Source organism: Eschrichtius robustus, chromosome 16 (assembly GCF_028021215.1).
Source record: "Eschrichtius robustus isolate mEscRob2 chromosome 16, mEscRob2.pri, whole genome shotgun sequence".
In the NCBI taxonomy this organism is placed as follows: Eukaryota; Metazoa; Chordata; class Mammalia; order Artiodactyla; family Eschrichtiidae; genus Eschrichtius; species Eschrichtius robustus.
This window is the reverse complement of record NC_090839.1, coordinates 54289460-54312267: the sequence shown is the minus strand read 5'-3', so window position 1 is coordinate 54312267 and position 22808 is coordinate 54289460. Positions and strand designations below refer to the sequence as shown.

General features: G+C 53.0%; 1 protein-coding gene across 3 annotated transcripts; it reads left to right on the top strand.

The window, feature by feature from the left end:
* The first annotated feature begins 63 nt into the window (after positions 1–63).
* SLX4 (SLX4 structure-specific endonuclease subunit) lies at positions 64–22277 on the top strand. Of its 3 annotated transcripts, none has more exons than XM_068524250.1 (16): positions 64–111; positions 2068–2221; positions 2438–2834; positions 4274–4495; positions 6333–6522; positions 8304–8516; positions 10575–10783; positions 10891–11213; positions 11735–11975; positions 12381–12469; positions 13384–13530; positions 14220–14389; positions 15345–17608; positions 19614–19716; positions 20271–20687; positions 21145–22277. In XM_068524250.1, the coding sequence occupies exons 3-16, from the start codon at positions 2489–2491 to the stop codon at positions 21539–21541; spliced, it is 5331 nt and encodes a 1776-aa protein (XP_068380351.1). In that variant the 5' UTR covers positions 64–111; positions 2068–2221; positions 2438–2488; the 3' UTR covers positions 21542–22277. The 3 variants fall into 3 exon arrangements, with proteins under 3 accessions (XP_068380351.1, XP_068380353.1, XP_068380352.1); XM_068524251.1 differs by lacking the exon at positions 64–111 and adding an exon at positions 186–490; XM_068524252.1 differs by lacking the exon at positions 4274–4495.
* The last annotated feature ends 531 nt before the right edge of the window (positions 22278–22808 follow it).

Sequence of the window (22808 nt, the reverse complement as noted above, 5' to 3'; positions counted from 1 at the left end):
GCCTTGTGGATCGCTCTGCGCCTGCGCAGACGCAATTCGCCGCCGGGGCGCAAGCGGCGCATGCGCAGGCGCGTTGGTCTCCGTTGAGAAGGTGCTGCGGCGGTGCGGGAGGTAGGAGGAGTCGGGTTTTGGGGCCGGGAGTCTGCACCCGGGGGAGGAGGTCCAGCCACCTCGGGCCTTTCTCGCTCCTCTGAGGGCGAAGAGGCTTTCTCGCCCGCCGCCAGCCGCGGTTAGAGGCAGGACCCGGGCTTGGGTGGAGGAGTCCAGGGCTGTCTGAACGGAAGAGGGGTGGGGGGATCCGGATACCCACGGGGCACAGCCCGGGGGTCCGACTAGCGATCGGAATTCGCCGTCTGTCTTTATAGCCGCCAGAGTCCTTGGCAGCCCTTCCCCAGGTGACAACCCGTGTGTCACCGGGTTGGGCGAGGCGGGGGGTCAGCCCCGCACCGGCCCATTCTTTCTTTCAGCGTCTGCGGTGAGCCCGACCGCGGTAGGTACAAAGCTGAGTAGGCACAGTCCCCAGCCCTCTGGAAACTTGCCGTCTCGTAGGATCCATTACTTCCTTCAGCAGATACTGATTGAGCACGTATAGGAGATGCACCGTTTTAAACTAGTATCGGCAGAGATGTGGCGACTCCGGGCAGTGTGGAGGGTGGAGTTTGCTCTAGCGCCCACATCCAACAGTTTGCTTGGCCTAACGTCCCAGGCTCTCGGACACGGATTCTCCCTGCAGCCTTCTCTCCCACCACTTTCCTCTTCGCTCCCTATTGTACCAAACTCTTTGCAGTTAATTAATTCAACAGATAACTATCGAGCACTTGTTACAAGTCATGCACCTTGTAAGCCAAAGAGAATACAAAATAGAGATGAGTGTGTGCCAACCTGAAGTTTTGAGCTTAGTAGGGGACAGATAACAAGTAAATGAATAAAAATGTAAGAGCTGATGCCCTGGAACCACACTGCCTGGATTTGATCCCAGCCCTGCCACTTGAAAAGCTGTGTCAACTTGAGTCAGTTCCTCATTCTTGTGCCTGGTTCCTTGCTGTAAAGAAAGGGTGTCAATAGATTGTACCCAGTAGAGTTGTTGTAAGTATTAAACAAGTTTGACTTGTAAAGCACTTGGGACCACTGCCTGCATTCAGTAAGCATTCAATAAATCTATTACATGTGATTATAACTTGTGATAAGTGCCATTGTGAAAACAGCGTGTAATGATAGAAAATAATGGGAGTGGAGAGGGTTCGCTTAGATAAAGATGGAGAGCAAGCTTCTCTAAGGAGATGTAAGATGAGAATGAGCCAGCTATGCAAAGTAGATTTTAGGTATGTGTGTCTGCCCAGCTTTGGAAAACTAGGTGATTAATTGGATTACTTGGACAGTGGAGATTTCATTATGGTATTTGAAATGAACTTTCTACCACTGGGTTATTCAGTTTTGATTTCTGAACTCCACTAAACTGTGCCAATATAAATAATCATGCCCGTAAGGCCCAACCTTTGCATATGAGCAGCATTCTAGTCACCTGAGTTAGGAGAGTTGCTGGGGTGAGAGAATGGAGAAAAGTGACCTATTTCTGATTTGGAAAAATTGGTTGTATCAGTGAAAGAGAGCCTGCTATGTTCCTATCTTTTGTTTCTTCGTGAGCGTTCAAGTGCATATTCTCTCTTTCTCTCTCTCATTACATTGCTTGCTGATAGAGCCTCTGAGAGCTGGAGGCCTTGGACCAGCACAGGCCTAAGAGATAGGTTTTCTGGATTCCGGGGCCATCTTGTTTCTGTGGTGACTGCTCTTCATGGGATTTATTCCCTAGGCTTCAATAAAACTCTACTCTTCCAAGATGCACACATTTTTCTGCCTGTGGAAGAACATGCTTTGACAGGTTTTTAGATCCCTCTCCCCTGTTGTGTTGTGGTAGCCTGTAGGACAGTTAGTTTGTGCTAACCAGGCTATAGCTGATTATTTGACAGGGGTATTGTTCCTCTGGAGACTTTTCTCATACCCCACATGCTCTTGTACCTTCCTGGAAGAAATGGCATAAAATGACAATATCTGTCTAATTACACTTAGATGCTTTTGGTTTTCCACGAGTGAAAAATTAAATGAATCAAATGTGCTTTATCACCGTGGAGATCTTGGAGAATCACCTGAGCACCAAGGTCACATGTACTCTCAGAGGCATCTACTGGACAACAGAAGCTCTCAGCTGTGAACTTTAATAAAGGTAAGCTTTAAACGTGCTGTTTAACACAGGTTCAATTTGAAGAAAGACATTTTAAATCATTATGGCAGGGGGAGCAGTACTTCCTGCTCAGTTGTGCAAACCCTCCAGGTACCTCAGTGAGAAGTAGAGAGGAACCATAATGAAGCTGCGAGTGCGAACGAGGCCTGGCTAGGCTCACACTCGGGTTCACTTTCTCATCTGTCCACATGCCCCCAGATTGACCCTCACTCCTCCGAAGACCAGCCTGAAAGCCTTCAAACCCGTCAGATGATGGATGAGTCAGACGATGACTTTAAGGAACTCTGTGCCAGCTTTTTCCAAAGGGTGAAAAAGAATGGCCCCAAGGAAGTGTTGGGGGAAAGGAAGACACAAAAGGCCTCAGACAGCACCCAGATAAGAAGCAAACTGAAAAGGACCAAACCAACTGCTTCCAAGAGCAAAACCCTTCAAGGCCCCACTGAGAGGAAAACTCGCTCTGGCAGCCAGGTCCTGCGGACTCAAAAGCAAGGGGCACCCAAGTGGCCAGAGAGTGAACCAGCTCCCCCTGAAAATCGGGAGGGAGGCGTGCATGCTTCTGCTGTGCTTCAAGACAGTGCATGGAGCACCCAGACAGGTAACCAGCTGAAACAGCTGCCAAAGCTTTTCCAGAGAGGAAACCAGAGGTGATTTGTACTGTTTTAAACCAGGGGTCGGAAAACTTTCTGAAAAGGGCCAGCTAGTAAATTTTTTTGGCTTTGCAGGGTGTACAGTCTCTGTCGCAAACTACTCAACTCCCTATGACGGTATGTAATAGAGTGGGCTGTGTTCCAGCAAAACTTCACTTAACAAAAACAGGCAGCCAGCCCGAGGACCGTAGTTTGCCAACTCCTGTTTTAAACAATAGTCATAAAAAATATAACCCGTGTGAATTTTCTACATGATATATTCGGGACCCTCTTCTCTTTCAGTTTCCTATTAATGTTTACATCACACAGTTGACATGAGTTACATGAACATGAAAATAATGCTGCTTCTCTCACTTTCTTGAGTTCATTCCAAAGTGGTTAAGTTGCAGTGGGCCAGCCAATTTGGTTAGGCTGCTGAAAGGTAGAACGAGGGTGCCGTGTGGGTTTGAGTCCCAGGAGAATATTCTGGTCCTTCCTTTCTCCTCCAAACACCTTTTATTGTTTTCTTTTTCTTCTTCTTTTTTTTTTTTTGGTTTGTTCGTTTAAAGCAGCTTTCTTATCCTGCTGCCCTTGGTGTACTAAACCATATGCTTAGCATACATTCTTCATGCAGAACTGAAAACCAGCCTTGCATATATAATACAGCACAAGATCTTTGGGCTCCTGAGTTCTGTTTCTAAATTTTTCTCACCTTCACTTCCTGATCTTAAATAATATGTGGTCAGCATGACCTCCCAGTGCAGTGGTGGTAAAGAGACTGTTGTAAGGCTTCGTTAATGTTGCTGAAATGTTACTGGTCCTTCATGTGCCCTTTGAGAGTCTAGTGAAAGCTATGCTTGATTTCCCCCAGAACACTGCACCCCCGAACACACCTGCAAAATTGACATATAACTTCAGGGGCTTCGTGGGTCCCCCGCCCGGAGGTCATCTACAGACACCAAGTTAAAGGAGAACTTCTGACCTAGAAAGATATAAGTGTTTGTCATTAATATTTCTTTAATAACAGCTTTATAGGGATACAATTCACATTCTATAAAATTTACCCTTTTAAAGTGTATGGCTCAGTGATTTTAGTATATTCACAGAGTTGTGCAACCGTCCCCCCTACTTAATTTTAGAACATGTTCACCACCTCAGAAATAAACCCCATGTTCAATAGCAGTCACTCCCCATGCCCCCTCCTGTCATAGATATTTATGACAGGGGTATTTATATTACCACAAACAGTGAGGTTACCAAAAAACAATCAGTACTATTCACACTTAAGAGTTAAACCTAAACTAGTCAGTAAAGGACCCCTTTGAAACTTGAGGTGTTTGAAACTTTGGAAGAGTCTTTGGTTCCTCCGGCTAGAACTGATGCATGTGAATGTTTTCCTCCTTGCCAGAGGCTGCTCCTGACAGCCGCTCCCAGCCCCCTCCTTCCTGTCTGACTGCAATGGTGCCCAGTCCCTCCAAACCCCGGGCGGCAGAGCTGGTGCTACAGCGAATGCAGCAGTTCAAGAGAGCAGACCCCGAGCGTTTGAAACACGGTTCAGAAGGGTGCTCCCTAGAGGCTGCACTTGAAGAAAACGTCCCAAAGGGCCCTCAAGAGATGATGGCGGGGAACGGTATGATGAGAGTCCTCTGTCTTCCCAACAGGGATGACTTTCGGGGAAGGGAGTCAGGAAGGAGCCCGTGTTCATTGCGTCTCTGCTGGGGGTGGCGCTCTACCTTTGCCACTCTGGCCAGAGAACAGAGGGTCCCTTGGGTCATTTCTCACTTAGCTTCTTTGACAAGGTACCGCTTCCTCTTTTTTTTATTTTGACCTTTTATTACAAAAATTTTCCCATTCATAAAAGTCAGAAAAATATATTACAATGAAGTCCCTATGCCCTCAACCTATATTTAACAATTGTCAACATTTTGCCATACATTTTTTTATGTCGCTATAAATATACGTTTCTTCTGTACCATATGAAAGCAAGTTATATACATCATGACGCTTCACTCCTAGATTCTCCTATATAATCACAATACCATAAACACAAGTGATTCCGTAACACTGCCTGGTATCAGTTCACATTCAGATTTCCCTGGTTGTCCCAAGGATAGCCTCTGTAGCTGGACTCCTTCTCTTTCTGAATGAGGATTTGTCACACACATGTGGCTGTGGCTCAGCAGTCTCTCTGGTCTAGACCCGAGACCAGTCCCCTTGTCTTGTCCTTGTTTTTTCACGATACTAACTTCTTGAAAAGTCCAGGACAATTGTCTTTTAAAATTCCCCCCTTTCTGGATTTGCTTGTTTCCTCCTGCTGTCATTTAACCTTTTCCTGCAGGGAAGTGCCGTGCACTGCATGTTACACCACCTCTTGAGGCCTGTAATGTCAGGTGGTACTACACTTTATCCCCTAAACAATAGGAATTTTCATCCCTGGTGAAAATATACAAAAGGAAAAGAAATAGGAAGAAACTGTATTGACAGACTTACGGCTAGTAAATACATAGTCTCCTGGTACTGTACCTGCAGATTTCACCTCAGGATTACTGAGGATTCTCAGGCTACCCCAAAGGTCCATGCAGGTGACATAGCGATGTGACATCTGCTGTGGCGTCAGTCCTTGGTCCACGTGGCACCAAGGGGTGCAGAGGAGTCACTCAGCCAGTGCGTAAGCCCAGCACCTGCCCTACATGCGACTCAGTTGTTTCCATAAATCATCACATTATACCCAGTAATACTCAGGAGAGATAAACCATTTCTTTGTTTAAAAAAAACATTGGACCAAAATGAAGTATGATGCTTTTCTGGCTTTGTTCTCAGGGCATATCCCTCATGAGTGCCGAGGGTTTGCTCCAGCAACGTCAGATGTGACAGAGGGCCACAGCAGTGGGCATGACCACCTTGAGAGCCATCTCAAGATTAGAGTCACTCCATCCTCTGGTCTGATGCTGAGAAAAACCGAGAATGGCATTTCACTCTGACCTGGTTCTTCTAGGATGGGCAAGAAAAAGTCAGAGTAGTAGGAAAGGTTGAGCTTTGAAGAGAAAACTTAGATTTTTTTGGAATAGAAGCCTTATAAACCTGGAATGCCCAGGGTTGCCGACTTTAGCAGAGATGGGAAATGAACGGCAAGTTCTTTAGTACCTTGATGCTCAAGAGAATGGTCCTGGACCAGCAGCATCAGCCTCGCCTTGGAGTTGTCAGAAATGCAGAATCTCAGGCTCCACCTGGGCCCCCAGAGTGCCAGCCTCCGGACCTGCATTTCAACCAGCTTTCTGGGGGTCCCTGTACCTGTTAAAGTTTAAGGAGTACCCTTCTCAGGGCCCCACTCGGGGTCCAGTCTCCCTGGATGGGGCCACACATGAGCCAAGTGGTGCCAGGTCTGGATTCCTCATGATACACCCAGTGTCCGTGCTCCTCGACATCTGAGGATAAGCTGGTCCTCATGGGTGCTTGTGCCTCCACAGGGTCTGGGCCCAGGCTCCCTGCCACAGAGAGCGACACTGCAGTGGCCTTGGCCCTCCAGCACGAGTTTGGGCCAGAACGGGCATCCGCACACAACGACAGCCTGGAGGAGAAGGGGTTGTTCTTTTGCCAGATCTGTCAAAAGAACCTCTCAGCTATGACCGTGACACGGAGGGAGCAGCACGTGAACCGGTAGGAGCAGCTCGGCCGTCACCTGTCTGCGGTCACCTCTCCCGTGGGTGTGACCAGCTCCGGGGCTCCTGTGGCCGTGGTGGGAATCTTGAGATAGTACCTCAGTATCAGTGTCAATCTATCCTTGCTTTTCTTTTTAAACAGCTTTATTGAGATATAATTCGTATGCCATACAATTCACCCATTTAAAGTGAACAATACAATCGTGTTTACTTAATATATTGACAGAGTTGTGCAGCCATTACCACAATTTTTTTTCCCTATAAATTTATTTATTTATTGTTGGCTGCATTGGGTCGTCGTTGCTGTGCACAGGCTTTCTCCAGCTGCAGTGAGCAGAGGCAACTCTTAGTTGTGGTGCGCGGGCTTCTCATTGCGATGGCTTCTCTTGTTGCAGAGCACGAGCTCTGGGCACGCAGGCTTCAGTAGTTGTGGCACATGGGCTCAGTAGTTGTGGCTCACGGGCTGTAGCGCGCGGGCTCAGTAGTTGCGGCACACGGGCTTAGTTGCTCCGCGGCATGTGGGATCTTCCCAGACCAGGGCTCGAACCCGTGTCCCCTGCATTGGCAGGCGGATTCTTTTTTTTTTAATAGTAATCGTTTTATTTATTTATTTTTATATTTATTTTTGGCTGTGTTGGGTCTTCGTTTCTGTGCGAGGGCTTCCTCTAGTTGCGGCAAGCGGGGGCCACTCTTCATCGCAGTGCACGGGCCTCTTCACTATCGCGGCCTCTCTTGTTGCGGAGCACAGGCTCCAGACGCACAGGCTCAGTAGTTGTGGTTCACGGGCCTAGTTGCTCCGCGGCATGTGGGATCTTCCCAGACCAGGGCTCGAACCCGTGTCCCCTGCATTAGCAGGCAGATTCTCAACCACTGAGCCACCAGGGAAGCCCCGGCAGGCGAATTCTTAACCACTGCGCCACCAGGGAAGTCCCCACAGTCAATTTGATAACATCTTGTCACCCCTAAAATAAACCCCAGACCCATTAAGCAGGCACCCCCATTTCCCTCTTTTCTTCAGCCCCTGGCAACCATTGATCTGCCTTATGTCTGTGGATTTGCCCGTTCAGGACATAAGTGGACTCACACAATATATGGCCTTTTGTGTCTGGCTTCCTTCACTCAGCAGTGTTGGCAAGGGTCATCCATGCTGTAGCTGTGTCAGTGCTTTTCTCCTTTTTAAGGTTAGATAATGTTCCACTGTATGGATGGACCACATCTCGTTTATCCATTCATCCACTGGTGGACATTTGTCTCCACCTTTTGGGTTTTATGAATAGAGCCGCTGTGAACATGCTTTCCATGTATTTGCTTAAGTATCTGGTTTTTTCATTTTTTTTTAACGTATTTATTTATTTTGGCTGTGTGGGCTCTTCGTTGTGGCACGCGGGCTTCTCCAGTTGCGGCACGCGGGCTTAGTTGTGGCATGTGGGATCTTAGTTCCCCAGCCAGGGATGGCACCCAGGCCCCCTGCATTGGGACCACCAGGGAAGTCCCTTGAGTATCTGCTTTCAGCTCTTTGGGGCATATACTTAGGAGTAGAATCACTGTGCCATATGGTTACTCCCATGACTCTGTGTTTAGTGTATCCTTGCTCTCTTCAGACACCTTTGCTAACAGAAACCTGAATTCAATGTCTGGAGGCTGACTGTAGGCTGTGTGGAGGGATCAGCTCAGGGGTAACAGGCTTTGTCCCACAGCATGTCCATGCTGACATGAATCCCTATCTACGATCATATTACCAGGGAGGGTGGTTCTTCTACCTTTGCTGTCTTCCTCCAGGTGCTTGGATGAGGCTGAAAAGGCACTGAGACCTTCTGTGCCTCAGATCCCTGAATGCCCAATTTGCGGCAAGCCATTTCTCACCCCAAAGAGCAGAATCAGTCACTTGAAACAGTGTGCGGTGAAGATGGAGATTGGCCCGCAGCTCCTGCTCCAGGCCGTGCGGCTGCAGACAGCTCAGCCCGAGGGGGCCTCTGGCACACTGGCATCGAGGTGAGTCAGATGAAAAGGAAGAAAAATCAAAGTAGTCTGATTTGCTTAAAAAAAAAAAAAAGAAAAAAGGCCTTTTGTAGTGTTGGAGGACAACAGAGCCCTCTCTGATTCTGGAGATGAAATATTTCGGGAGGAAATTGGGCATAGTCTCCACAGGGACTGAGGAGGGGACAGATCTCTATCGTCGGAGGCTTTGAAATGGACCAGATGGATTGGACTGGTTTCCACAAGGGCCTTCCTGAGATTTACCCATCCCCACCATCCTGAGCAGCTAAGAATTCAATAATTCTCTTCACCTCATCCATTTCGTGTGGGGTACAGCATGGCTTCCAGCTCAGTGTAGTCTGATTTTCATACTATTAATGTAAGATTACTCAGCATAGCTCAACAAGTTGATGAGACAGAACCATAGGCCTATTTTTTTGCATGAATTAAATGCTTAAGTGTTTGAATGGGAGGCCTTGCTGATACCCAGAAACAAGTGCTTGGCATGCAAACCACAAACAAGTGGCAGAGGGTTGCTTCCCTCCACATCGTCTCTGCCTCTGTGGTTGCCTGGGTAGGTCCCAGTGTTACAGGGAACAGAGTAGCGCGGGCCCTGGATTTCTGTAGGTTCGGGACTTCTTTCCCTCGGCAGCTCTTGAGGGCAAAGTGAAGGCCGAGGGCAGTGGCTCTGTTTGTTCCAGCCATTGCCTTGCACGCAGGTGATGGGCCTCTGAAGGGGGCCAGTGCTGAGACTGGGTGGTCGATTCTTAGCTGCAAGCCTGTCCGTATTTTAGCACATCAACACTAGCATCACAGATTCAGAAGCCTTAAGTCCTTAGAATAGATGTCATCTAAGCCATTGCTTGCCTTTTGGCAGGACTAGACTGAAGCTACCTACTCAGATAAAATATATCTGCTTTTTAAATACCTCCAAGAAGTGAGACAAGATGTGTGTGGGTCCTTCTGGAAGGTTGTTAGAGTAGAAAACCACAGCAAACGAAGAGCCTTGCCTGCCATACGGCCAAACCCAGGGCGTTTTGACTTCGGGGTAGTCAGAGCTCCCCCGCCAGGGCACACATGCTGGTGAGAGCACCCCACTTGCTCCTGCACCCCTCGCGTGCTTTCACCTCAGCCCAGGCCCTGCCCGCTGGGCTGAGGTACAGTCTGCAGCAGCTGCCAGCAGGGCCTGGAGGTTAGGGTGGCTCCTTCCCCTCTTGGAGGCTGTGGTTATCGTGCAGAGTTCCCAGGAGGTTGGAACTGAATTAGGGCTCGCTGAGACCTCTGAGGTGATACCTGAGATTCTGGAGCCATCCCTGGCCCGGTGGAGAGCACGAGCTTTTACCCAAACCAGAGGTGCTTCCCGCACACTGCCCTGAGGTGCAGGGAAGGTGGTCCTGGGTCTGCGCTCTCCATCTGTCTCACCTTTACCTCCCACCTCTCGCCCAGACCATTGGAATTCACCAGGCAGTGTAGGTTCTCTCCAGTCAGAAAATCCTTTAAATAAATATCCTCCAACCCAAATGACATGCTGCACGTTGACCTCTGAGTCAGCTAACCACATTGGTGGCCTAACCTGGGAGGCCTTTCAGGCCTTGGGCAGAGGTGCCGCCCTAAGGCCCCCGCAGGAGGGAAGGGATCTTTTCACGGCCAGTGTGGCCGGGTCCGCCTCAGGGCATCTGAGGTATGGATGGGCAGAAGTGGGTGGAATCCGGGGAGCTGACTCCACCGGAAGGGTCTGGCCATGTCTGGGGTATGCGGGTGCTGCTGTCGGCTTTGTGTGTCTGCCAAGAACCCTGCTGGGCAGCATCACCCGGAAGGACCCAGACCCTCCCGTGTCTGGACTGTGCTGCACTCATGGCCCAGGATCAGGCGAGCTCACGTGAGGCACAGAGTGAGCGCAGTGACTGAGTACAGAAGCCGTTGATGCTTCTGTCTGCACATTTATCCCTTTTCTCTCGCCCCCCCGACCGAGGAGAAAGGGTGAGCCCTCTCAGGTCCAGTGGGGACCACCTCATAACAGGAAGCGCTCGCACCTCTAGCCTCACTAACCTTTCGGTGTGGCTGCCTTTTAAGCCTCAGGGATCACGCTGGAGGTCTGAAGCGGAAGGGAGCCACTGCCAAGAAGGAGCCGCAGAAGAGGCGGAAGGTCGCCAAGCCCGAGGCGCCGTCCGAGGACCTGCTGGTGGCCATGGCTCTGTCCCGGTCCGAGATGGAGCAGGAGGCTGTGCCGGCGGCACTCAGGCTGGGAAACGCTTTTTCTGGGAGGACGAGACTGGGAGCAGGTACGTGTGGTCAAGGGTGGTGCCGGGGGAGCCTCGCCGCACGGCAGCTGCTAAAGGAGCAGCTGGGGGCCTCGGGGGGAGGATGACTCCGTGTTGCTTCTGTTTAGCTCTAGAGAAGAAAAGCCGCAAGAAGAAAGCCCCTGTTACGCCCCCGCAGTTGTTAGTCCAGGACGCGGAGACCACAGGGAGACAGATGGAGGATCGCGTGGCCCAGCTCTTGGCAGAGGAGCTGGAGCTGTCTGGCACGCCACCGCTTCCTGCGAGCAGAATTTTTAAGGAAGAGCTGGAAAAGGGCAGGCGGGGTCTTCGACCACCTGGAGGAAAGCAGAACTTTCTGTGGGAGGGCAGCGCCCTGACCGGGGCCTGGGCTCTGGAATCCTTCTACACGGCCAGCCTGGTCCCTCCCCTGGTGCCCCAGCGGCCCGCCGAGGTGCGCTCCCTTCCGAGCTGGCACGGGTGGGCTCAGGAGAGAGGGCGGCGGCAGAAAGTTGGAGGAAGATGGGAGCGGGGAGAAGCCAAGGAGCATCGTGTGTGGTCTAGTGTGTTTTCTTTGCAGCAACCAGATGGTTCCCCTGGTAGGAACAGGGAGACCACTGGTTCCCAAGTGTGTTATGTTCCTGGAGAGTTTAAAATGCAGAGTCCCAGGGCCTTCTCCCAGACCGGGTATGACCTGCTTGTGATGGAGGGCAGGAACCAGACTGGCCTATGCAGGTGTCTGGAATTGGTACTCACCCGCTTGAAGCAATTCAGACGATACTAGGAGGGCGGAGGCCCTGGAAACCCTTCTGCAGATGTGGAGGCCATAGGCATGGCCTCTGCTGTGACAGACGAGCTTGCTGACAGGTGGCAATGGTGACAAGCTTCCCAGGGTCACGCTGGGCTGGGGCTCACACCCTTGGGGAGCCTGCTGCGGCAACCACACGCTCACTCTGGCTCTCCCACTTCTTTCAGGGCCTCACACAGGAGCCCATGCTGCCACTGGAGCTGCCTGAGAAGCCAGAGCCTGGCGTGCAAACACCCCTTGCCGTCCATGGCACCCGCCCTGTGGGCCACAGCCCCCTGAGCCCAGCGCCCTCTGCCAGCCAGAGGGAGCATCAGGCCCTGCAGGACCTCCTGGACCTGGCAGGAGAGGGGCTGAGCGCCAGCCCGTGGCCCTGCAGCGGGGGCCCGGCCGGCTCAGGAGGGGCCACAGGTGAGACACTGGCCGTCGGGGCCTCTCCTCCCTGGGACCAGGGCCGTGACAGCTGCTCAGATCCGATGTTGCCAGGCTTATCCCCATGTGACAGGGAGAATGTAGTCTCACTAGGTGCTTTCATTTTTCCTCAAAGGTGAATGGGATTTAGGTGAGTCTGTCACAGTCTTCCTTCAACTTTGACCAAGGACAGAGCCTTTTGCCAGAACGAGTGGTCATGGGGGCTGATTTCGGCTCTTTCTCTCCCGAGTCCCTCTCTGTTGGGAGGGGGTGGTGGTGAAGGTGGTCTGTGGGCAGTTCGCTTTCCATGAAGACGTCCTCGGGTCAGCCCAGGTGATGCTCTTTCCCTGGTGGTTGATGTTGCCAGGAGGTGCTGTTCTTTTAACCTGCAAATCCTCCTCTCAGGAATGGACTTGTTGCCCAGCAGCCTTCCACTGACTGGGTTTGTCCTGCCAGCCAAGGAGAAGTGCCTGGAGAGGAGCGGCCAGGCTTCGGTAAGAATGTCTGGCCCTGTCCCGGCTCCATCCATGGTCTTGGCCGAAGGGCTTGTTGTGTGTTCAGTGCTGCCAGCTCACTGCCAGCCTCCAGGCCCCTGCTCGAGTCCACTGATCCCCTTGACGGCCTTTGAACTGAGCGGGGCTTTGCCATGAGGCTGTTGTCCCTTTTGTCGCTGAACCCTGGGGCACCTCAGTAGCCCGGCCCTGGGAGCCTGCTCTGTCCTGGGGCCTGGGGAGCACCCCTGCTCGGTGAGGGTGCCTCACTTCAGCCGACGGCTCTGAGCATCCATCTCTCAAAGTTCCATTCACTCGTTCAGGACTTGCTGTGCCCTCATGTGTGAGTCCTGGAGGCCTCCAGCTAATAGTTCGTGTTCTGTGTTGGTGACAAATTGGGTTAGAAGCTGGGTTTTCCTTAGAGTGGGTGTCATCCCGTGAGTGCATTGGTATCAGCCAAGCACTTCTCACCAAGGTCTCCCTGGAGATGTGGCACATGTCAGAGAGGGACACGGAGCTCCTCAGCCGGCCCCGTACCTGCTTGGGCTCAGGTGCCATCTGTCACGGCAGGCTGGGCTGGTAGCTTCCTGTGGGGCCGCACACCTCCTGGCCCACGGAGCCCTCAGCAGGTGCTGATGCTGCCGCCACATCCCGGTGAGGCTATCAAGCACACCTCTCCATGGGCTGGGGCTCCCATTTAGGCCAGGGAATTGGGTGTGATGGAGATTTTTAGAAAGGACTGGGTTTTGCTGTTCCGTGTCCCTGAGGGCCTAAAGGTAACTTAAAGGTGGAGCCCAACATTGGACCTTGTGGGGAGCAGCACGAGGCCCTGACTGGCCACCTGCACCCCGTCAGTTGGGCCTGCATGGTTAGGCGGGCGACAGGTGGCAGTGGCCGCTCTCCCCGTCTCATTTCAGCTCGCCCTCGGTTTGCTGGTGGCCGACTTCGGTGCCATGGTCAACAACCCACACCTCAGCGACATCCAGTTTCAGATGGACGGCGGGGAGGTGCTTTATGCCCACAAGTTTGTGCTCTATGCCCGATGCCCACTTCTCATGCAGCACGTAAGTGTGCGGCCAAGCTGCCTCCCCACCCCCTTCCCTCCCCCCTCCTCTCCCTCCTCCCCTCTTCTTCCCTCTGTGCCCTGCCTCTCCCTCTGTCTTCCTGCCCCCTTTCCTCCCCCAACCCCGGCTCTCCTCCCACTGCCCTGGAACGTTCTTCCTCTGTTGCCATCAAGGTTATGCTTCCATGGAGAAGACAGGTTTGAGGTCAGGAAGCTCTATGAGGAGATGAGCTTTGGGAAACATCAGACTTCTTGTTCTGTTGAATAAAAATCCTTTTTTCCCCAGAATTGTTTCCTTTTCCTCTATTTGCATAATTGTAAAGTCTTATAAACAACCTTGTTAAGGTCGAGCTACTGCGACATTTCTGTGCCGTTGTGCATTTGACTTGAACATCGCATTGCAGGAATCCCAGAAACTGCTGTCAGTCTCGTCAGAAAGTTCTAGTGCCTTTGATATGCCTGTCAAGAGGGGACTGACTGGGTTCTTGAGCATCTATCACTGACTTGATTTTGGAAACAGACAAGTTTTGTGGCCTAACCTGCAGAATTCCTGGCCAACTAAATGGAGTGACACTGGCTAATACCTGTCCTAGGACAAGCTCAGAGGCTCCCAGAACCTCCCTGAGGTCTGTTTTGCCCCAAGTCACAACTGTCCGATCGGTAACTCTTCTGCACGCGTTTCTCCCTCAGGTAAACAGTGAAGGCTTCTTTGCAATAGAAGATGGTGACATGAGGACCCAGCGCGTTCTGCTGAGTGACGTCAGCGCTGAGGCCGCCCGGATGTTCCTGCGTTATCTCTATGCTGCGGACACTGCCCTTACTCCCCAGCTGGCCCCTGACCTGAGCTCTCTGGCCCACAGGTCCGGATTGTTCTTCCCATTTACTTCACAGCTTTTGACATTAACTGACAAGGATTATCTGGTTGATGGCCCGTGGGAAGGTCAGGGCTGAGTCCTTCCTGTACCTTTTAATCCCAAGTTTATACCTGGTGGTGACCTTGAACAGGGTGTATTGACTGGAAGTCTGGCCAGAATGAACACTTGCAGGAGAGCCAAGTGCTGGCTGAGGAGGGCCCCCTGTGGCTTTCGATCCCTGGGCGTGATGAGAGGGTGGTCCCAACCTCAGCCCCCAAACACTGCCGCTCCTTGGTGGTTCTGCCACCAAAGCTGAACAACAGCCGTCCTTTCCCAAGTTCCAGAAAATGGAAGTGAGTAGGATGCTTGATCTAACTCCCATGAATTTGCACCTACCTGGTTTGTCCACACCAGTATCTCAGGAGAGGTGGCAGGTAGCTCAACAAAAAATAGGTGTTTTACTTCCTGATAAGGCTCGAGGGCCTGTGGGATGAAACCTTGCTCATCTCTCAGGTGCATTCTTGGGAAGGATGGGCTCAGCCTCTGGGGTTTCAAAGGTACCGATTAGACCACAGAGCCGTCAAGCAGGTGGCAGGCTGGTGTGGCCCTAGGCCTGGCTGACCTGTGACAGGTTTGGGTGTCCCGGTTTGCATCAGTCACAGCGCTTTGGGTGCTCTCCCGGTCACAGCACCACCCATCCCTGCCATCTCCCCTCAGCCTGCACTCGGGCCTGCACAGCAGGGTTAGTGGCCCTCCTTGAAGGCTCTGTTTCCAGAACTGAGCAGCCTGGGGCATAGCTGGGCATGAGCACGGGAACCGTCTCCGTAGAGGAGCAAGGGAAAGGCCAGGGTGAGTCACGGCCATCCTCCCCGTGAGGGCTCCTGCCCCGAGCCTTCTGCACCTGGACACCCAGCTGCCGCCTCTGCGCAGGGTGGGGTAACGCATGGCTTTCCCATTGCAGGTTTGGCGTGACTGAGCTTGTTCACCTGTGCGAACAGGTGCCCGTCCTGATGGATGCCGAGGGTGGACAGCAGAAGGAGCAGGAAGACGAGGATTGTGAAAGCAGAGTGGAGACTTTCCAAGAACTCCTGCGGTCAGTGTGGCAGGGGGAGGAGGAGGAAGCAGAGGCTCTGCCGAAATCCGAGGGCCGAGAAGAAGACAGAGAAAAGGTGAATGAGGCAGAGATGGAAGAAATTTATGAATTTGCAGCTACTCAGCGAAAGCTGCTCCAGGGGGAGAAAGCTCCAGCGATGGAGGAAGAAACTGACCAGCTCAGGGAGGACGGTCCAGTTTCTGGGGGAATCCTCACAAGCGTTCGCAATAAAGAACAGTCAGAAAATGCAGAGCAGATGGAATCATCTGGGCAAGGAAGAGATGAGGCCCCAGACAAATGGAAAAACATGAGACAGTCCACGCTCCTGCCCCCCGGGGACCAGGGTTTGGACAGGGAGGAGAAAGCAGAGTCCCCGAAGGAAGCACTGGCTCTTCCCTACTCTTCCAGCCCTGCCCGGGGTCGGGCAGAGAAGCAGGAAAACACCTTTTTGTGCTCAGTTGATGTTGATGATGATGAACAGTCCTTTTCATCGCCTAAAGCCGGATACCCTGAACCCTCCCAGATGACAAGTGATCGCAAGGAAGGAAACTGCACCGTATGGGAAAGGGAGATAGAGAGTTCCCATCCCCCTGCTCACCAGCAGGCACCTCCCTCACACTCACCCTTCTTCCCATCACATCCCCATCAAGGCAGGAGTCCCTGCCGGCCACATCTTCATTCTCGTCACACCAGTGACCTATCCCTGCCAACACCCCAGTTGCAGGGCACGGCTTCCAGGGTGGCCTCCCAGAACTCATCACCAAAGCCAAAGAGGGCCAGAAGCCTTCCCATGTCACGTAAGGATCCAGGCCAGAAAGACAAGGAATGTAGTTCCGTGTTGGAACACAGAGGTAAAGGGGTCCTGATCTCCCCCGAAAAGTCTCCTCCCATGGATCTAACACAGTCAGAACCTGGCTGCTTGAGTGCCAGGTCTCAGAACTCTCCATCCAGCGTGAACAGAGAAGATGAGGTGATCCTTTTATTGGATTCAGATGAAGAGCTGGAGCTGGAACAAATCAAAATAAAGTCAGTTTTGAATGGTCCCTTGGAAGAAAGGAAAGTTCTTGAAGTTAGCACCAAGTCCTCTGAGCTGTTTTCCATCATTGACCTCGATGCGGAGCAGGAACATTCCCAAAGCCCACCAGGAAGAGAGCCCACGCTACAGCAGGAGGTGGAGGGACCGCTGGGGAACCGGGGCTCTGTCGGGGGCAGAGGGACCCCCCAGCTGTTCTGCGACCCCAAGATCAGTGGTGACGAGGACAGCACGACAGATACCTCGTGGCTGGTGCCCGCCACCCCACTGGCTAGCAGAAGCCGTGACTGTTCATCGCAGACCCAAATCACAGGCCTCAGGTCCAGGCCTTCAGCAGACCCACTGGCTCAGCCCAAGCCCAGGGCCCTGTTACAGAACAGGGACGAACCGGAAGCCATGAGTAAGTTTTCGGTCATCGTGCCTCAGACATCCTCACTCCTGGGCCACGTCGCTCCCGGAAGCCCTGACAGCAGAAGGCAGGTCTGCAGAAGCCCGTCCAGTCCCCACCCCAGATGCCACCAGTACTTTTCTCCTCTGGCTCCCCGTCCCAGCTCAGGAGGCCTCGCTGATCTCACTGGGCAGTTCCAGAGGCACCCGCCGCCTGCGCCGAGCCCAGGGGTTCAGGCCACTGCGAGTGAAGTGGTGGAGGTTGAGGACAGTGAGGAGGAGCAGGAGGTGGCCTCCCGGAAGGCGAGCAACATCCTCCTGCCGGGTAGTGACCCCCCGATGCCAGCCGACGATTGGTGTTGGCATGTGGAGCCCCTCTCACCAATTCCGATCGACCACCTGAACCTCGAGTGGACCGGCCCCCTGAGCACCAGTAGCCCTGGCAGTAGGGTGGAGGGGGCCCCGGACAGCGGTGACTGCCGCTCCCCAGCACTGCTGGGCACCACCCCCATCCGAGGAAGCTGCACTGGCCAGAGGAAGGCTCAAGAGAAATCCCCTGGGGCCAGCTCCCCTGGGAGCAGCAGGCTGAGCTTTCTGAACTCAGCTCTGTGGGACGATTGGGATGGAGAACAGAAGTCCCCAGAGGCTCTTCCTCTGCCCCAGACACCGAGCGCGGATGGAGCCCAGAAATTGCAAGAGTTACAGACGCCAAGTGAGTAGTGGGAGGGTGTTGTCTTTTACACTGTTTTACACTAAGGGGCGTGGAAGGTCGTAACGACAGTGCGGGGCAGTGATGCTAAAGGGCCTGCTGACTCGTGGCCAGCCCTCCCCTTGCCTGCCTGACCCCACTCCACGGTTGGGGAGGATCGGCCTGCTGTCAAACATACACTCCTTAGCCAGTAAGTCAGGGCTTCCTAAACCTGCCTGGATCCTGTGGCTCGCCTGGGTACTTGTTCAAGATCCCTGTCTGTGGCTCCACTCCAGAATAGTGGACCAGCACCTCTGAGAGGCTGTGACAGGCACCTCACGTGCACCTTAAGAGCAGACATGTGTGGTTCCTCAAGTAGTCAAACACAGAATTGCCATTACCACCAGGCAATTCCACTCCTACATATACATTCAAAGGATTTGAGATCAGGACTCCTGTACACAAACGTTCACAGCAGCAATATCCACAACAGCCAAAAGGTGGAAACAACCCAAATGTCCATCAGCTGATAAGTGGATAAATAAATGTGGTCCATCCATCCAGTGGAATATTATTCAGCCATATGAAGGAATAAAGCACTGACACAGATACAGCAGAATGAACCTTGAAAACATGCTGCTCAGTGAAAGAAGCCAGACACAAAAGGCCACCATGTATTGTATGATTCCTTTTATATGAAACGTTCAGATGGACAAAGCCATAGAGACAGAAAGTAGATGAGTGATCGCCAGGGGCTGTGGGGGAGGAGAACAGGGAGTGACGGGCATGGAACTTTCTTTGGGGGATGAAATGTTGTAGAACTAGAAAGATGTCGTGGTTGCACAACACTGAATGTGCCAAGTGCTACTGTTCACTTTAAAATTTTGTTATGTGAATTTCATCTCAATTAAAAGACCAGATGGGGTGAGTGTGGGAGGTCTGCTGTGAGCCTTATCGGCCCCACTGGTGGAGGGACCCCACTTCCCAGCTTATTTCAGTCACAGGGGAAAATCAAGGCCCCCGGTGTTGGTGTTGGCCCCTTGAGGTGCTGCTGCCCCACCGCTACCCCCTCCAGCTGGACTGATCCAGGGAGAGTCTGGGAAGGGACCAGGCGACACTGAGCCGTGACTGGTGACAGGGAAGCAGAGCCTATGGGCAGAGCATCTGCCTGTGTCCTGCCATTTCATGTCCCCCTAAAGTCTTAGACCAGTTGGGCATCACTAACCAGCGCTTTCAGCCTTGAGTGGGCGTCAGAATTGCCTGCAGAGCTTCTTAAAACACACGTGGCCGGGCTCTACCCCAGAGCTGCTGCTTCAGGAGGTCTGGTGTGTGACCAAGAATTTGCATTTCTAACAGGTTCCCAGGTGGTGTGTGAGAACCGCTGCAGGAGACCTGAGAACAGGGGACCTTAGAATCTGAGGGGAGATTCATGAGGGTGACAAACTCTCTGAAATGATATAAAGAATTTTGTGCATTTTTCACAAGACAGATCCTGTTGTTTTCATTGGCATCTCAAAGGACTCCATGTTCATAAAAAGGATAAGAACCAAAGTCCAGATGTACTTAAGTTGTCCCTAAGTTGTCTTTAAAATACTGATTTTTTTTTAAATAACAGCATTATTGAGATGTTATTCACATATCATAAAATTCACCCTTTCAAATGTACTATTCAATGGCTTTTTAGTACAGTATTCTACAACTGTCTAATTCCAGGATGTTTTCATCACCCCAAAATAAATCCCACACCCATTAGCAGTCGCCCCACTGCCCCTTCACCCCAGCCCCTGGCAACCGCCTACCTGCTTTCGAGCCCTTCACAGCATCAGCACCGCGTAAGCCCGTGGCCCTCACCGTGTGCTGTGTGATGCTTTCCAATGGGAAGACAGGACTCCAGAGTCAAACAGTGAAGGGTGGACATCACTGCTGTCCTGGAGCGAGGGCAGCATTTCTCTAAGTGACACTATCAGGGTCAGAAGAGGCAAATCCAGGGCCCTCGTGCTGAAACGTGTGTTTCTTTCGTTCTACCCAGAAGGTGCTAATCGGAAGAAGAACTTGCCCCCCGAAGTGCCCATAACCCCAATGCCAAGGTATTCCATCATGGAGACCCCGGTGCTGAAGAAAGAACTGGACAGGTTGGTGTTGTTCTGGAAAGCTTGCTCTGAGCAGACCCTCCCTCCTGTGCCTGTGTCCAGGCTTAGTGAAGCGGGGAGCAGCACGGCACCCTGGGCTCTGGTGGCAGGAGCCTCTGGTTGGTGGGGGGGCGTGCGTGACTCCCAGCTCTCCACATACTGTTCCCCAAGTGACTTAGGGCCAAGAAATGACACTCCTCCAGGTCACCCATCAGGTGGCAGGTCTCCATGTGCCGTGTGGATGGGAATGGGACCCTTGCCTTAACAGTCTGAGGAGGGACACCTGATTTTTTAAAAGAACATCAAAACTCACATTCCAATGAATTCTGCTGTTCACCTTGGACACTGGGGAGGTCACTGCTACCACCACCACTCAGAACTCAGGGGGAATAGCCCTTCTGGAATATTCCTGAGTCAGCTCAGTGGGTATGCAGGATAGATATTGACCTCTGAATGCTCATAAGTCAGGCATTTAAGATTCAGTTACATAAAGCCACTAGTTTAATTAGTTGATAACTGTTTGCTCTTTGCTGACGTTCACCTGTTTTCCCATTCAGGTTTGGGGTCCGCCCTCTGCCCAAACGCCAAATGGTCCTGAAACTGAAGGAGATATTCCAGTACACTCACCAGACACTGGAGTCAGACTCCGAGGAAGACAGCCAGTCCTCACAGATGCCCTTGGAGGCTCCTTGCAGCCAGACTTACACCACCAAGACCTCTAAGGCTTCAAGGGCAGCTGGCCGCACCCAGCTGGAGGCCACTTCTGGTCCCGTTCCCCAAAGGTCCAAGGGACCTGCTAAGAACAAGGGCCCCCAACATCAAAAGATGCAGCCTGGTGGAAGCATCCCTGCCCTGAGCATGTCACCAGCCAAGGAGGGGCCTCCAGGCCCTGATGGTGACACCCAGCTACCGGCCTCCCAGGAATCCATGGCCACCTCTGTAGACAGCAGTGACAGCTCCTGCAGCTCACAAAGGTACCAGATGGAAGGACAGGGCCAGTGGCTTTATAGGTCCTCTGACAAGTGAGTTTTGAGAATTGGCATAAGCGAGGCCTGATGGCCAACATTCAGAAATCCCAGCTGCCTTCTGGGTTTGAACGACCGGAGACCCAGGTGGGGTTAAAGGTCAGCCCCCTGTGGGCCTCCTGGGCAGACCTCTGGGGCTTCCACATCCTCGCTCACAAGCAGGGCCAGCCTAGCACGGCTGCCCTCAGCATTAGATTCTGGCTGAGGGTGCGATCCTGCTCAGGCCGGCAGCTAGAGTGCCAGGGACACAGCAGCCTGGGGCTTCCTACTGCCCTGGGGGTCGTCCACGTGCCAGGCTCCGCAGGGGACACAGAAACACACTCCTTCCCTCAAAGAAGCTCCTGGTCTCGGGGTAGAGGCTGGAAAGAAAGGGTGTTGCTAGATGTTACTGTCTGGTTCTTTTCAGTTCTTCCTGTGAGTTTGGAGCGGCCTTGGAGTCTGCAGGAGAAGATGAGGAGGATGAGGAGAGTGTCAGTGCTTCGCAGGCGGCCATCCAGGGAGTGGCCACAGAGGAGGCCGTGAGGCATTACATCTGCTCCAAGCCAGCCCTCTACCGCAAGGTCCTGCTGTACCAGCCCTTGGAGCTGGCAGAGCTACAGGCCGAGCTGAAGCAGCAAGGCATCCACGTGGCCACGGGGAAGCTGCTGGACTTCCTGGACACCCAGTGCATCACCTTCACCACAGCTGCCGCCCGCAAGGAGAAGCTTGAGAGGAAGAGACGGCAGCCCGTGGGCAAGAAGACGGGGGTCAGAACCCGCAGGCCTGTCCCCCGCCCCCAACCCCTGGCCATCAGCAGCCTGTGAGGGTCTGTGGCCCCCGTCAGCCAGCCAGGCCCCCACAGTGTTTCTGAGCTTTCTGACCACACCGCTCCCCCTGTGAATAACGGCAGCACCAACCCAGATCGGCTTCCTCTTGACCTCGTATCCTAGAGTGGCCTTCGGAGTGTGTCGTCCGCTGGATGTAGGGGCCCTGGCCCCTCCCTCCATCGGTGCCCACAGTTTGTCTCCCTTTAACCCCCTTGGGCCCCATGTGTTTCAGGAGGGGGTCGGCCACTGCCAGCTGGCCAGGGCAAGGCCTGATTCAGCCGCGTCTTCCACTCTCTTTGCCCACCAGTCACAGGTGTCCGTGTCCTGAGGTGGATGTCTGGGTCCAGGCTGCCCCTGCCCATGTCTTCCTTCTCAGCACTTGGGCTGTAATCCCAGCCTCCACCAGCAGACCAGCTGTCCACAGGCCCTGCACTGCCAGGCCCCAGGTGCTCTGCTGGCCCAGCTGTCCTGCCCAGACACTTGTCATTGTCACCAGCAGTCTCTGAATTGGACAGTACAGAAGGCCCAGTACAGCTCTGAAGCCCCCAAAATAAGCACGTTCTTTGTTAACTGGTTCCACCAGTATGTGTTGCAGCCGCCTGTGGAGTGCAGGTGAGGGCTGGAAAAGAAGAAAATTTGGGTCTCTGCGTCCTTGTGAATGTCTTGTCTGTTTTAAATACAGTGCAGTTCGTTTTATATGATGTGCAATAAAAACAAAAAGGCTTTATAGAAACCTTCTGGATGCTGTACTCTAGAAAATAATGAGGGAAACGGGCCGTGGGGAGGGGACCCACCGTGCCCCTGCTGCCCCCACACCCGTGTCTGCCGAAGGCCTGTGCCTGTTCTTCATCTCAAGGGGGAGCCCAGGCCTGCTGCTGCTCATTCCTCTGGTTCGTAGGTACTCATTCATCCACACATTTGCGCCCCTCCCCCAAACCCCGCACGCCTACAGTTAAGAGCTCTCAGCAGGCGCTGAGCTCCCACCCTCGATGATCCAGGAGAGGCCGAGGCCCAGCAGCATTGCCCGGGGTTTGTTACATGCAGGCTTGGGCCGCCCATACCCACTGGGTCAGAATCTGCGTTTTAACAGGATGAGTTTATGAAGCCTGCTCTGGCCTGTGTGCTGGGCCCTGTGGAGAAAGGGGAACAGGCCGGCACTTCCGGTCATCTAATGGAGGAGACAGACTGGCGTGTCCTCTGTGCCAGCTGCGAGGGTCAGTGCTCAGATGGCCCAAAGGGACAGCTTCCTGGAAAAGGGGGTTTG